This window comes from Molothrus ater, chromosome 12, assembly GCF_012460135.2.
Source record: "Molothrus ater isolate BHLD 08-10-18 breed brown headed cowbird chromosome 12, BPBGC_Mater_1.1, whole genome shotgun sequence".
Taxonomy (NCBI): domain Eukaryota; kingdom Metazoa; phylum Chordata; class Aves; order Passeriformes; family Icteridae; genus Molothrus; species Molothrus ater.
In genome coordinates this window covers 2,031,948-2,047,658 of record NC_050489.2, presented here as the reverse complement: position 1 = coordinate 2,047,658, position 15,711 = coordinate 2,031,948, and the positions used below count along the sequence as shown (strand labels likewise).

General features: G+C 45.6%; 1 protein-coding gene across 1 annotated transcript in view; it reads right to left on the bottom strand.

The window, feature by feature from the left end:
* Positions 1–2,049: 2,049 nt before the first annotated feature.
* The window catches only part of WTIP (WT1 interacting protein), an 88,670-nt gene continuing 75,008 nt past the window's right edge, over positions 2,050–15,711 (bottom strand). Inside the window, 5 exon segments of the mRNA XM_036390515.2 lie at positions 2,050–6,161; positions 9,260–9,328; positions 11,181–11,232; positions 12,302–12,432; positions 14,775–14,837. Of these exon segments, the coding sequence (XP_036246408.1) occupies positions 6,009–6,161; positions 9,260–9,328; positions 11,181–11,232; positions 12,302–12,432; positions 14,775–14,837 (468 nt within the window). The 3' untranslated portion in view covers positions 2,050–6,008.

Here is a 15,711-nt window from a genome sequence, read left to right as displayed (position 1 = left end):
AGGACAAGAGGAAATAACTTCAAGTTGTGCTAGATGAAGTTTAGGTAGGATAACAGGAAAATGTCTTCACAGAACAGGTTGTCAAGCATTGGCATAACTATCCCTGGGTGGATAGAAAAGATGTGTGGATGTGGCATTTGGGGACATGGCTTAGTAGTGGCCTTGGCTGTGCTGTGTTAATGGTTGGACTCAATGATCTTAGAGGTCTTTGCCAACCTAAACAATTCTAAACTTGTGTACACACACATATTTGGCTCTGTGTGTGTATGTTGATGGTGAGGTGTTGCATCAAATGACATATTTATTTATTTAGTTAGTTATTTAGTTATTTATTGTCCATCCTCATTTATTCTATGAACTGTGGGGACTGAAGACAGCCTCACCAGCCTAGTTCACACATTCCTAACAGTTTCCATGTCTCTGGCTCAGTCCTGGGATGACCTGGCAACATCCTGGTTCTGTGCAGTAGCTGCAAGGTGAGGGCTGCAGCCCTGGGGGTGGCTGGTGAGAGCAGGGCTGGCCAAGCCCTCCCAAATCATCTGCACGCCAGGTTTAGCAACCATGGGGTTCAAGAGTGCCAGAACACACAGGCTGTGGCTGACTGCCATGCCAGGGACCCAGCAGAGTGCCAGGGACCCAGCAGAGTGCCAGGGACCCAGCACTGCAGCCTTTGGTGGTGCTCCCCAGGAGCCAGGGCCTGACTCACACCCACCCTGCCATGAACCAGTGTTCATTTCTCCAGTCTGTGCTTTCTGCTCAGAGGCCCACATGGAACAGTTGAGGTTTTGAAGTACTCTGTTCTTTTCAGTCAGTTGGTTATGAGTTGGTGTAAATTCCTGCTGCATTAAGATGTCCTCGATTTTTATTAAGTACATTTGTGTCACCCATGTTGTAAGGCCCTGCTAAAATGCTTTGAGTTGGCCAGTCTTTGTGCCTTTTTTTTTTCCTTCAAGGAGGGCATGGATTGCTCATTTTGAATGAATTTTTGAAAATAATGAGTGAGAAAATAGCATGTATGTGAAGGCCCAGCAGAAGTATGGTACATCTGTTTCAAAGCACCAAAGTGCAGACTGTCCCTAAAACAATTGTGGCATCTGTAACTCTTTCCATTCTGACTGTGCAGAAGAAAACTTGCCAAAATAGCCGTTGTGGGAAAACCTCCAGGAAGTTTCTTTTCCAGCTGTGAAGTCATTTGTGCTTGGCCAAGCCAGGGTGGCAGAGCTGCAGAGGCCCCTCTGATGGGAGGGTGGCTGCACACCCCAAGAGCAGCTTGTGAGTGTTTGATGTGTGCCCCTCAGTGCAGGGAAGAACATTCACCAGAGCAGACTGCCCAGCCTGATGGAAAGGAAGGACCCTGACCATGAGGAAACAAGGAAGGAGCTCTGCTGTCCTCTCCCCTGGCCAGCTGGAGACAAGGCACCTCCTGCCCAATGGACACAGCTGCTCCTGCAGGACACGGCCTGGGCAAGGTAAATGTGACCAGGCTCCCATCTGTGCCATGAAACTGCAGACAGGAACGTGGCAAAAAGCTTCAGAAGGGCAAAACAGACAAACATGCATCTCTTTGATCCTATCAGAGCTCTGGCCACAGTTTCTGGATTACTGTGACTTAGCAATATAGAGAAATATATATAGATATATATATAGAGAAAATTCACCAAACTGAGATCCAAGTGCTTTGAGCTAAGTTCATAGCCCAGGCAAATATTTCTCTTGTGGAACACTCCAAAAAATAATGAGAGTTTTGAAAAGGAAGTGTTCCTCAATACTGACTGTCCGACATGTGAACTAGCCAGACTGGTTAAAGCTTAATTAAAAAGTGCCAGAGTGACTAAATTCTTTTCTAAGTGCAGCTGCAGAACGTTAGCTGTGGGCACATTTTAGACCTTAATTAGTAACACTTGCACTAGAGGACCAAAATCTTTCATGAATGCAGCTGCAATCAATTAATATCAGTTAGGCATTTCTGTAGGCATACAAGGGTTCCTGAAAATTGTTTTAATGCCCACCTAGATTAAATAAAATACTTACATGCAACAGACTACAAAGCCAGAGAAAACTACAAAATGTCTTTATTGAAAAAAGCAGATTATAGCATCTAAGGTTAAATGAAACTTCTGACTTTAATATTAAATAACTTAAGATGATAGCAAGTAGCTTCTTCTTTAGATAAATAAATCTACATTTCCCAATTTTTTCTTCAACAATCAAGGGAATCAAACACTGAAACACAAAACCACAAGTAACTCTAAAGACTAAAAGACAGAAGCACATTGAAAGGTTTTACAAAGATATATATATACAAAAATAGTTAACTAATGTATATTTTCAGCATGTAAACTAGTTACATGATATACAAACTGGGAATTCATAGATTTCCTACAAAATAAAAATCAACGTTGGTCCAAGTTCTTGGAAGAAAACTATATTCTTTTAAAGAAAATGAAAATATTTCTCAAATGAAAACTTAATTTAAGTCAAATTATATACTCTAGTTACGGCATTAGTTACAGGATGAATCACAAACTTTTAAACTTTTCTTGAAACACAAGAAAGCAGCTTTTGTTTCCTTTAGAGCTTTGGTTTACTTTACTACTCTGGAATTTCTGGTCTTAAAGAGTTCCTCTAACCATGTTTTCCTTTTGAAGCTCCACCTTACAAAATATATACACACACGTGCACACAAGTAAAAGGAAAAGGAAAGAAACCCCAACAAACTCGCTGTGTAAGCTCGATTCTCTGAGTGCATTCTTTTGTTTTCAAAGGATGATTTTGGTCCTTTCTTTGGAACTCGCCCTCGGGTGGGAGGGACCCTGCAGCAGCTCCTGTGGAGGGGCTGGGGAGGATTCCCCTCCCAGGTGGGAGGGGCAGCCCTGATGCAAATGAGAGCAGGTTGTTATTGATGTGACTTTATGGAAATATTCTGAAAGTACAGTAACTGCTTCTGAAGAACAACTGCACTGTAAAACGGACTTAGGAAGTTTTCATCTGTGTTGAACTGAGTTAATGTAAGAATATTCTGTAAGAAAATCATTAAAATGAAAGTTCTCATTTACATTATTCCCCAGGCAGGAGGTAAAATGTGCAGAAACTGTCACTAGCACTAAAGAGTACAGCACATCATTATTTTAGGTTTGATTTTATTTTTCTCTTTGATTTGAAAAAAAAAAAACCCAACCAAACCTGGCAAATCTCACTCAAGCCCCAGTTTTCATAGTAAATGCTGGAAAAGCAAAGCTGCACTTTGTAATACAGTAATGGAATGCATCTGTCTATAGAAAATTCTAGAACAACAGCTGCTGCTTTCTGGTTTTAAACAAATTGCTTATTCTATATTGACATATTACCTTTCAGAATTTTTACCATGGTGACACTTAACAGATCAGAACTGCACAGAACTACAAGAGACTGAAAAATCAGCATGTCAAATGAAATTAAATATTATTCTGTTCTACAGGATGATCGTTTTGAAAAAAACATGAAGAAATGGTCTGGCATGTACATGTTTGAAAGTGTGCTGGCCCTTAGAAAGTATGTTGGAAACTTAAACTGATGCCCTGATGGAGGCCAAGTGTTCAGGAAGGTGCTGGCAGAGGATGGGCTGAATGCCAGGGTAAGTCAGCTCCAGCTCTGCCCACTGTCAGTGTGAAGGTTTTGCTTCTCTACTGGTAGAGAAAGCATTTTTCCAGTTCAGCAAGTAACTGTTATTTGTTCCCAGGAACATACCCAAACCTCCTCTATGTATTTTAATGATTTCTTAATCTGGGTAAAGACTGCATGTAAAGACATGCAAGTGAAAATGCCTCAAATCTAAATGTGGTCCACAGCACCCTCCTGCAATGGAAAATGCACTCCATTGCAGCTGATGCTAAAAGTTTATCCTGAAGCTCTGGCACCTTCCATGTTTGTAGTAACCTGAAGGAATTGACCTAGTCATACAATCCAGTTTGAGACATTTTTTCCCCTTTCTTCAACATTCGCTGGCACGTGTAATTCTGTAATTCCACTTCCTGCTGAGGCTGGGCTGCTGACTATGGACACAGAGGGAGTGTCTGCAAATGCAGAAGTGCAGGTGCACCCCTGGCCTCTCATCTGCAGGCCAGGCCTCTTGGGCCACAGTGCAGAAATGGGGCACTGACTGCACTCAAGTTGCTTCAAATCCTGGCAGTCACATTAAACATGTTAATTATAAACTGATACATATTAACTACAAAATTACTTTGCCCAGGAGTCTTCAGTAGGACAGGTTAATCTAGGCCAATGGAAGTCTGGCAGAAGTTCAGAAAGCATCCTTTTTGTTCCTTACTAACAGAAAAAATAGTTCTCAGGAATTTTTCCTGTTCCCCTTCCCCCCACCTTTCCTCATAAGGAAATTCCAGACTATCAAAAAGTTCTGTTAAGGGAGTTAATTATTCCACTTAGGAATTAGTGGCCATTGGATGCTCTTTGTGCTTTTCAAGAGCACCACAAATGGCTTTCAAAAAGTCAATGGAGCATAAGAAACTAAACTGCAATGGTGTTGCCAAATAAGTCACTCCATCAGTCTGCATGCCGGATTGAACATGGCACCGTTTCCGAACGATCGGGCGGATTCTGCAGTGCTGGAACTGGCATGGAAATGGCCCAATTCACACATGCCAAGAATCCAGTCTGGTATTTCTACTTCCTCTGGGCCTGAAGAATTTTATTTTATTGTAACTTTGAATACAGTTAAAGACAGCAATGATAAATTGCAGCTTCAGGAAGGCTGGGTCAATTCTCGTGAGAATGCAAGGAATTTTTTTGACATACAGATGTGTGATTTGCATGTAAAACATCAGCACATGGTAAAAACAAACCATAAAAAAAGATTCATCTAACTTCCTATATGGAAGACATATATTTCTCCCCAGAGGTCTGAGGGTACTGTAAAAGCTTATGCAAAACATGAAAGTGTGTACAGTCTATGTACAGCTAACACTTGTTGTAAACACTGATGTTTCATGGTCTGACTCTCTAAATTACTATTCCTGCCATACTGCACTTTGCTTTCCAATGAAGACAGTCACCATAATCAGTTGAAAAGTAATCTTGAAAAGAACACAAAGCTGAAAAGGTAATACCAAACCACTGTGCCTCTCTTTAATAATGTCTCAACATACAATCATGAAGCAGTTGGTAACAAATGAAGTCTTGGATAAAACAAGCAGTATAAAGACAAGTGTACCTTTGCATAGAACCCTACTGAACAAAAAACAGGTTTGAAAGACGAATTCTTTAGTAAGTGCCAAATGGTCCAGTTGATAGGAATGCATTTTGAAGCCATGGCTACACAGCCAGCAATTACAGAGGGCTGCAACTGCTGACCCTGCACGTGCCAATCTTTTGGATACAATCCTCTGTACTGTGGGTTTTTCATCAGAGGCTTGCCACATTTCTTGAACAAGCCAAATAATTAATCTTTGGATGACTGTGGGACCCTGTAGCATGGAGAGCTGGCCTGACACTTCTTCACAGAACACCCTGCTTTAACCTTGCTGAAAACTGCCCTGGCTAAAACACCTGCTTGCTGCCTATTCCCTGCTTCTGGAATCTAAGTATTCTCTAAGACCAGAATTCAACAAAACTAGCTAAAATGCTAGCATTTATCTTATCATGCTTGCTGCAATATGATAAGGTGCTAACTTTTGGAAAGTAATTTGACACTCCTTACTCGGGTGAAATCTCCACTGAAGGAAGAGAGCAGGGAGTGCAGAACAGCCCTTTGTACCATTGTTTTTAGCAATGCTGCCATTTACAGTTACAGTTTAGTGGTGAATTATTTGTTCAAGTAGACGGTGTCTCAGTGAAAATGTTTAGATAAAAGAATGCATATGTACAAGATCAGAAAAGGACCCCTCACCTCTGATTCAAAAAATAAATAGCTGGTTTAGATGGTTATTACTGGAACCTCATCTTGAAAGGAACACGAAAGTAATCTTTAGACTTTAGTCTTCTTTCCAGCGGCTTTTTGATCGTGGAAATGTCTTTCAGAGTTCTGTGACATGCATGGGGTAGCTGGGAGGTGGATGTGATGGCAGTTTGATATTAAGGCGCCTGATGTGACAGCTGTGGCAGAGCAAGTGGCCCTCTAGGGGGTAACAACGATGGCCTTCCTCATCATTGAGCTGCAAGCCACAGTCCTGGAAGGAAGAGAGACATCCCAGATCAGTGAGTGACTCAGGCAGGCCTCTCCCAGCCCTGCTGCCCTGTCCTGCAGAGCCCCAGAGCTCCCCCACCTCCAAGGCCAGCAGCCCCCAGAGCTCCTGGGATCTGCACCCTGACCATTGACATCACTGGGATCCAACAGGACAGGCTGCAGCAGTGCCCAGCCTTTGTTCACCCCTCTTTCCCATTCTCCTCTCTTCTCCATCTAATAAATGATGATGCAAACCAAAAGCCTAAAAGCAGTCCAGGGGCTGACCCTGCCAAATACAACTGGAAGAGGCTTGAACAGAGGAGGAGCTGATTCTGCAGCAAGGCAGCCAGCCAGATGGGGGGAGCATAAGCAGAGAATGAGAGGGGAGGGCAAAAGGGGGGAGACGTGACACAGCTTACTTCTGGAGCAGGTCTATACTTTCTCTAATTTGCAATTAAAAGAACTTAAAGACTTTAAGGCCAGTGGTCCATCTTTAGTGGAAATGCTGGTACCTCTGGGACTGACACATAACTCCAGACAGAGACAGAGATAAACAGAGAAGCAGCTATCAGTGATCCTGCCTGCTGACCCTTCTGTACACTGCAACAGAGACCACTCTGATTTCCATCACTGTAATTCTGAGGGCATTTGGAAATCACTGAAGTTTGGTACTCAGGTTTAATGTTTCAAGTATGTTAAATACTTAGAAATGATTACAGTGATCAGTTCTGAGAAACCAGAGATTCTGAGTATTTATCTGTGTGCTTAATAGAAAGAAATAAAAAAGCCAAACAGAACAAACTGGGTATATAGGTGGTTTCAGTACTGAAAACAAATGCAAAACTTTTAACTGAATAGAGAGTATAATTTTTCAGCTTTCACAGCTCAAGTTTAAATCCTCAAATTTTACAAGACTGAAATAAGACTGAAAATGGGTTTTAAAGTAAGCTTGAAAACTGGAGTGTTCAGTTTAGAGAGGTCTTAATCTAAGTATCTGCCAAGGTAATTTTCTGTGTGTTGCTACACATTATATAATGATTTTATAGCAATTTATACAAGATTTAAAATTAGAATTTACCAATTTCAGATGCCCTACAGATGTGCCAAGTGTTCGTATCTTCTTCCCTCTCCAAACCTGGATTCCCTTTCTGCAAGGAGGAAGCCTGCCTTGTCAGAGGGTTCCAGTTTCAGAATGGGGCTCCAGTGATCTGCAAAAGGGCTTGAACTCCTCCACAGAAGTCAAGTGGTTGCACGTGAAAGAGATGACACAGAAAAGCTGCAAATTTCCAACCTGACCACTGACTGTGCGTGGCACCAGCTGAGGGTGACACCAGCAGCAGGTGAGGAGTGGCTGTCCAAGTCACGCTAAAATCTTCACATGCCTACCTTGTGTACCTCAAAATCCTGCACTCACTTTTCCAGCAGCATTTGGGGACAGCAGTGTGCAGAGAGCCTCATGTGAGAGCATCAGGCAGTAACCCACCCCTGCTAACTCCTGATTTCTGTACATAAATGCACTCTGCCTTTCTGGGCAGATGTGGAGGCAGCTTGATTTGCCTCAAATGGGGAAATGAATAATGAAACAGAAGGGAAAATAAACCCCCAGTGGGACATTCCAGCATAAAGTCAATAGCCTGAGAGCAGGGGAGGGAGCTGTCATCTTAGGTGAAGCCTGCACAAAGCAATAGCTGGGGAAAGGAGGAGGGAAGTTCAGCTCTCCAAAATACTGTGATTTCCTGTGCCAATTTCTCTTTAAAAATTAATAGAAATGGATGGAGTATCAGGTGTCTGTTGAAAGGAGATAGCTGAGTGGATGGGGACTTCCTTACATTTAGGAACACAACATTTCAAGATGCTCTGAATTTTGTTATTTTCTCTCTCAGTCAGAAGATTCTTTGTAAAACCTTCATGCAACAGTGCCTGAAGGCAGCACTGCTGTATTTCTGCCCCTGGTGCTAACAGGGAAGATCTGTGTGGATATTTGTGTGCTGTGTCAGACTGCCAAACCTACAGCAAAAGGGAAGTTTTTGGCTGATCCCAGCTTAGTGAGTTTGTTTCCTTCTCATGTTCCTGGCTGTGGGATAAGGATGAACTCAGGTCTCCTCTCTGAAGCAAGAGCACTAATTCCACAACTTGATCCGTGGCAATGAATGTTTAAATGTTCTGCACAATAAGAAACTACTCCCAAAAAAGTGACAGAAAGTCAATAATATCCTGGTCAATATCCTAGTAAAGAATCAATGTTCATTCAGCATGGAGAAACCAGATCCCCTAGAAAGGCCTTCCAGTGAGACTCCTTCCCTGCACAGCCAATGTAAATTCAAATCTCCGCAGATCAGAGCCCTACAGACTGTACAGATGAGGAAAAAGACAACTGGCACCTACTCTTTGCTCACTCCCCATCCAGAAGTACTGAGAAAATTCAACCCAACAAACCAAGCCCAGCTTTGAAGCTCATATACTGGGGAAAAACCCTCCAAAACTAATTTGGTACTGGTGATGGCAGCACCACTTCCAGCCCAGGCAGCATTCACCTGTTTGTCTTCCTCAGGAGCTGTGGGGCAGAGCCCTGCCTGCCCAGGGGGGCAAGAGGCAGGGAGTGCAGCCCAGGGGTGAGTCAGGGTCCCCCTGAGGCTGGGCAGGTCCCCAAGGGCAGAGCAGGTCCCCAAGGGCAGAGCAGGGCCCCCTCAGGGCAGAGCAGGTCCCCCTCAGGGCAGAGCAGGTCCCCAAGGGCAGAGCAGGTCCCCAAGGGCAGAGCAGGGCCCCAAGGGCAGAGCAGGTCCCCAAGGGCAGAGCAGGGCCCCCTCAGGGCAGAGCAGGTCCCCTCAGGGCAGAGCAGGGCCCCAAGGGCAGAGCAGGGGCCCAAGGGCAGAGCAGGGCCCCCTCAGGGCAGAGCAGGGCCCCCTCAGGGCAGAGCAGGGCCCCAGGGCAGAGCAGGGCCCCCTCAGGGCAGAGCAGGGCCCCAGGGCAGAGCAGGGCCCCCTCAGGGCAGAGCAGGGCCCTAAGGGCAGAGCAGGGCCCCAAGGGCAGGGCAGGGCCCCCTCAGGGCAGAGCAGCTCCCCCCCAGAGCAGGCCCTGCTGCAGGCCAGGCCTGGCACTCACCTCACAGTGGTAGCACTCCACGTGGTAGTCCTTGTCCATGGACACCACCCGGATGGTCTCCTCGGAGCCCTGGGGAGCACAGAGAAAGTGACAGTGGTGTCTCAGGACACGGTGCCAGTAGTGTCTCAGGACACAGTGCCAGTGGTGACTCAGGACACAGTGCCAGTGGTGTCTCAGGACACGGTGACAGTGGTGTCTCAGGACACAGTGCCAGTGGTATCTCAGGACACAGTGCCAGTGGTGTCTCAGGACACAGTGCCAGTGGTGTCTCAGAAGTGTTTTTCAGTCTCCATGCAGTGCCCAGCTTTTCCCTGGGGGGAGCTGTGTCCCTGGGGGAATCCCCTCTGCCCCCACACAGCAGAGCTCTGTGGCCACTGAAAGCCTTGGCCCTGGGCATGCCTGCACCACTCCTCAGCTGTGCTGCAGCAGTCTGGGTGTCTAGCACATCTAAAATGCACAGGTCATTTGGGAAGTGTAGCCAAAGCCTCATGCTCAAGGAATAAATCAGTCTTGAAATCACTTATTCTTCCAAGGGCGCCCAGGATCTGAACAAATCACCAGTCAAAAACCTGCTCATTGGATAACTTTCCCTTCTATACATCCTGCTCTGATTTCCAGGACTTGTGTTCCTCTCCAACCATCTGCTGCACAGCCCTTTTGCACATGCACGTGTCACTGTGTGTCCCCACAGGGACTGACATACCAGTCTGGCAGGCAATTACCTGCACAGGCTAAACCTCAGCAGAGTTGTGCAATCCTGGCTGAGCCCCAGGCCTGCAGAGCAGCCCATACCCTTCTGTAACCTCACAGGCTCTTTTCCTGATCCACTCTGAAGACAGAGCTCATTAAATTGGTTGCCTTGCATTGTTTCCAGTTCCAGGTGTGGTTAGAGCACCAGATATGATGTGGACTGTGTCTGAGAGAAGCTGTGGGCAAGTCAGCACCTGCACTGCCAGACTTGAACTAACCCAGGAAATCTCCCAGGGAAAGAACATGGAGTGTGTCCTGCTAGTCAGGTGAGTCAGCACTATGACTGCCTTTTAATTCTTTTTCTTACTTTCTTGAAAAGAAAAAAGAATCCTTTTTTATGACCCAAATTCAGTGACATTTACACAGAGGTTTTCTCCTCACAACCCATGAGACAGCAGTTCAGCCTTTATGAGGTTTTTTGGGGTTTGGTTACTTGGCCAATTAACAGAAATACTAATGACAAATGAGACTAATGTGCAGAGTGATGGAGGTGGGCATGTGAGAGGCTCTAGCATCAGGCTTCACTGGGGCACAGCAGCTCACAGGAGGGAAGCTCTGGTGCTGTAAACATGACAGAGGAAAAGCAGGGAGATGCTGAGGCCCTTGCTTACAAATGAACTGGTCAGTGACCTCAGCAAAGGCAGCTCAGAGGGTCCTGCACCCACCAGAGCACCAGGGAGCCCCACTCTGGGCTAACTGTGCCAATAACACTGTCAGCACAGGCTGAGCTGGCAGGCACGTTTCACCTGGTTCCGTTTTTGTTGTTGCCTTTTTAACCCCTTTAAGAACTTCCATTCCACTGCCACCTCAGGACTACAGACTGTGTGACCTTCTCACAGGGCCAGTAACCATCAGATGCCTTTTCAAGGGTTTTACTCCCTTAGTTGTTCTTGGAGCCCCAGTCAGTGTTTTCGATTAAATGAAGTTTCTAACAGATTAATGAAGACCTGGAAAGCACCCTAAAGATAAAAAGTACTATGCTGTAGGAGTAGTATGACTGTTACAACCTCTGGGAATGTTTGGGAGTGACTTTACTGCTGAACTGTGTTTAATTTAGTATCTAACATGGTACAGATTCTGGAGAGGAAGGAGAAGCCTTTAGTGTGTTTTTAGAAAGTGCCCATATGCCAACAGCTGTTTTCCCCAGGAGTCAGTGCATGTTAACACCTACCTGTGCTGGGAGGATTGGCTGGTTACAGGAAGCACATTTTGGTGCAAAAACCCTAGGGTGCAAGAAGAAAGGGTTCCAATCACATTTAAAGCATCTTCAAAAAGCAGAAGCAAGAGAGCCATTCTAATCATGCCTTGTTTTTAGTAAAATGGAGATCCACAGGATTTGAAATGCCTCTAATTGTTTGATAGTCAATGAAAAGGAGATTTGGGAAAGGCTGATCTATCCCAACTTTATTGTTTAGGTCTTCCCAACCTTGAGGCATAGTGAATCCACCCCTCTTCCTGTATATGCCTTTTTTCTTTCCTTCCTTTATTTATAAAACCATTCAAATTCTTCCAGAGCCTTGATGCTTGACTACAAAGCAGCTCCTGACTTAGGGACTCTGACATCAGAAAGACACAACCACGAGTCCTAAACAGGAGAGGGGCTGATCATGGCCAGAATCTCCCAGGTGAATACACAAATGGGCTTATGGTCCACAGCTGCATTTTATCATCAGGCCAACACTCACTGTGTCCTTGTAACACACCCAGATTGGCACCAACAGGGCTGAATTCAGGGTGATTTACTCCTGCTGCATAACTGAGTTATTGGCTAACTGAGCTAAGAGCAGGATCCCGTTGCCTTTGAGTGGAATTAGGAAAGAGTCCAAAAGCAATCTCTTAAACCTCTACCTTTTGTCAGGTAAGGCTCAGATTGTTCTGCCAGTAACTGTTTATTACCTGTGTTCTGTGTCAGTTAACAAGACTTACACTGAGTCAAGCACTGCCAGAGCCTCTGCTCCTGAAACAGCCAGCAGAACCTACCAACACTTCCAGAAGTGCCCTGGTGTAGTGTTGGTAGTCCTGAAGGAAGCAGAGGAACAGCCCCAAGAAGCCCATCCTCTGACACAATTTGATTTTCAGCCTCACCTGGCCACTGTGTGCCATAGTGGGCCCAGAAGGTACTGCTTAACAAACCTTAACATACTTTACAAATGCAACACTTCTGTGAAAGAAGCAGTTGAGGGACATCTGAGCAAACAGGAGTGACCTTTTTGCTTATCACAAGGCTTATAACTAGATCAATGATTTAACTACTGTAGGTTTGCTGGGCATGCAGTGGATTTGTGTACTCACGTGTGGTAGTCTTTGACACAGTAAATATTGTTTTCCACATCTACAGTGAAGGGGACTCCATCCAAGCACTCGTTACACACCACACAGCGGAAGCAGCCAGGATGGTAGGACTTGCCAAGGGCCTGTAAGATCTTGTGAGGCAAACAACAAAATAAGTGGATGCATGATTACATGAGATATTGTCTCCCCATAAACTGCTGTGTCTCTCTCATTCTTAATAATGGCAGTGAGAAAAGCACTTCAGGATGAAATTACCACTCTGCAGATCTGTCAGCAAGGGGCCTTTTAAAACAATCAGCTTGCTTATTTTAGTGGGTTTCAATATGCTCCCAAGGAAGAACAAGAGCTGAAAATCAGACTAAGCCCATCAGCTTTAGCTCTGCAGGGCCAGTACTGCCAATGGAAATTAAAAATGGCTTCACAGACCCTCTCTGGGGAAATCCCAAATACAAGGTACTGGGATACAGAGTTACCTTACAAAACTTGACAGGCTGTGACAGACAGAATCCAAACTGGTTATTTACTCAAAAAGTGAAATAACATAACAAGCAAATAAAGAGGTGCCTCTCTATTAACTAAGGATCCTAATCTCCCAGAGTTACTGACTGGTTATCACTTAGTCACAGGGGCTCATTGGTTTCTGATAAAATTCCACCACTATCCATGTGTTTGGATACTGATCCATGCACCTGCCCAGGCTGTTCCCATGCTGACCTTCCCTACTCCATTTTCAAGGTTTCAGGGAAAGGTCTGACGCAACCTTGGCTGCACTACTACAGAACAGATCCCCCACTCCTGACATCCTCGTACGTGACACTCAGTGTGGCACTGGAGGATGCTGCAAGCCCATGAACAAGCCCCTGGGAAGAGTGAGACACAGCTATCACTTTCAGGCAGCTCTCAACAGATTATAAGACCAATTCCATACATTTTGGGTTTAAGAAGTATCTTTAGAAGGTAATTTCAAAATTTCAGCTGCCAGCACAGTGCTCAGCTTGGAGCTGCTGGGAAGTTTGAGGTGAAAAATCTGCACAGACTAAGCTCCCATGGCACTATAGGTGATCCTATGAATAAAGATCAAACCAAGAGGAAAGAAGTGCAGAAAAAAAGGCCAATTTAATTTAACCTTTTTTCCCCTCTCTGATGAAGCCCAGTAGCTCAGTGGTATCACTCTCTTTGACTGGGAAGGCTGCCCTGTGCTGGGGCTGCTGCTGCTGCAGGAGCTTGCTGTGGTGCCAGCCTGGCACAGCTGTGCAGCCACAGGCCCTGAGCACAGGGCAGCTCCTCCCCAGCCCTGCAGAGCCCCAGCTCTGCCCCAGGCCAGCACTCAGCAGGGCTGGGCTGTGCTCCCAGGCAGGAGCACGCTGGAATTACCCAAACAGGAGAGCTGAATTCCTGGAGCTCCCAGAGCTCTTTCCTTTTGTCAGAGCACACTTGCTGATGGGAGAGAGGCAGGCAAGCACCTGCCAAGCTTGCAGCTACTGAGTTCCACCAGTGAGATATTATGGACTCTTGCCTGGGATTCTTCAATTAAGAGCCAGCTCGAAGCAAGCACGTCAGGATACCCTCCCCCTCCCAGCATGACACAACTCCAGAGATTTGCTCTTGGGCTAAAACGAGCAATATCCTTGTCCAACCAGTGGTGCCAGAATATGAGCCAGAATCCTCATTAGTGAAGTCCCTGTTCCAGCTCTGACTGAACCTCTGTCTGTGCAGCACACCAGCTACTTCTCTTAGGCACACTGAGCTTGATGCACACTTTAAAGCAAGATAGAAACAGATACACTGCAGGATGTGCCCTTCTTTGTGGTGCAAACCACTTCATTTGGTTTGGGAATTTCTGCTTAGGAAGAGCACACATAACTCTTCTTACTTTCACCCCCTGAAAGGATGCCAGTAGGATCTGGCCAACCCAAAGCTCTTTGATTTTATTTTTATTACAAAAGTAACTCTGATTGCTGGCTCCCTAAAAATCCCAGTGGCAATAATGCATTTTAAATGACGTGGAGCAAGCAACAGAGGGTAAACAAAGCAAGTCACAGAGCAGGTGAAAATCTCAGGACTATTGATAATGTCCCTCTCTGCTCTACCCCAGATTCCACCCACATGACTGAGCTCTTGTTATCTACTGTCTTACAGAGCACACCCACTGTGTTCCTTTACCATATTCTCATACAAAGCTCTGCTGTACTTCCCCTTTTATTATTAAAATTTTATTTTATTTTAACTCACAAATGGCAGAGTAATAGCCTTCCATATTCTTAGGTAGCTAAGAAGCCCAACTTTCTGCCCCTAGTAGTAGGGGCATGGAGCATGAAGGAGCATGGAGCATGGAGGTATTTTTATTTACTGCCTCAGTTGCAAAACCTATGTTGACAGCAGTGAAAACACAATACCAGCCTGGGCAGGGAGAAGCAGATGTCTCACAGTGCACTTCCCAAGTTACCTGTCATTAGGAGTTTAGGTCTCTTACCATTTCCATTATGAGGTGTCCACAAACAAAGCACTTGTCTGCTGTTTGCTGAAAGCCTGAATACTGTTAAAATGACAGAAAAGAAAGGATCATTAGTAGCCACTCCTCTAGCCATAGAAATACCTTTTAGGTGAAGGCTGTGCTATGTATGACACAGGTTTGGGAGACAGTGACTCAGAAGCCTTCACTCAGCTCTTGCAGCATGTTCAGAGAGCAGTTTGGCCTTCTGATCCACTGCAATATTTCCACTGAGATTCCCCATGTAACAGTATTATTTTAAGTTTGATTTTTTAAAAGTCTTTATGGAAAGTTTGTGTTTGATGTGCAGAAATTAGCTTGAATTGACTCTTTTGGTGGTTGTTTTAAATAACAGAGGAGTCACCTCCCAAAGCCTGCTCAAATCAGCCACCTCAGACTTTGGACCCACATTTCACTCAGTGCTTTTGCAAGCTAGAAAAATGAACCCAGGCCCAAGAGGGATTTAGCTGCCTTGTGGACACCAAGCCTTCCAGGCAGGGAAGGATCCAGCAGTGCACTCACAGGGCCTTGGGCTGGCTGCACAGCGTGGGCAGCAGGAGGCACCTCAGAACAATGGTGCCAGCCCACACTGCAGTGCCAGGGCATGGCACAGCCAGAGGCTGTGTCTGCCTGGGACCAAAGCTCTGTGCTCCCTGCCTGAGCAGTCCTGACCTTAACTTTGTGCTCCTGTCTCCAGAGCAGATCCTGTTTCAGATGCCAAGGTTTAGCCCCCTGTTTAGAGGTATGGAAAAATCATGCAGGTGATCAGAGTGACCCAGCAAACCACAGCCTACAAACAAGAGACATCTTTCTGAGGGACTCCAGCCCTGTGAAACTGGTGTTTGAGGGGCCTCTGCAGCCCATGTCAGCTGAGAGCTGTGTGAGCACCACCCTGCCTGTGCCCATCCCCTGGGGCATT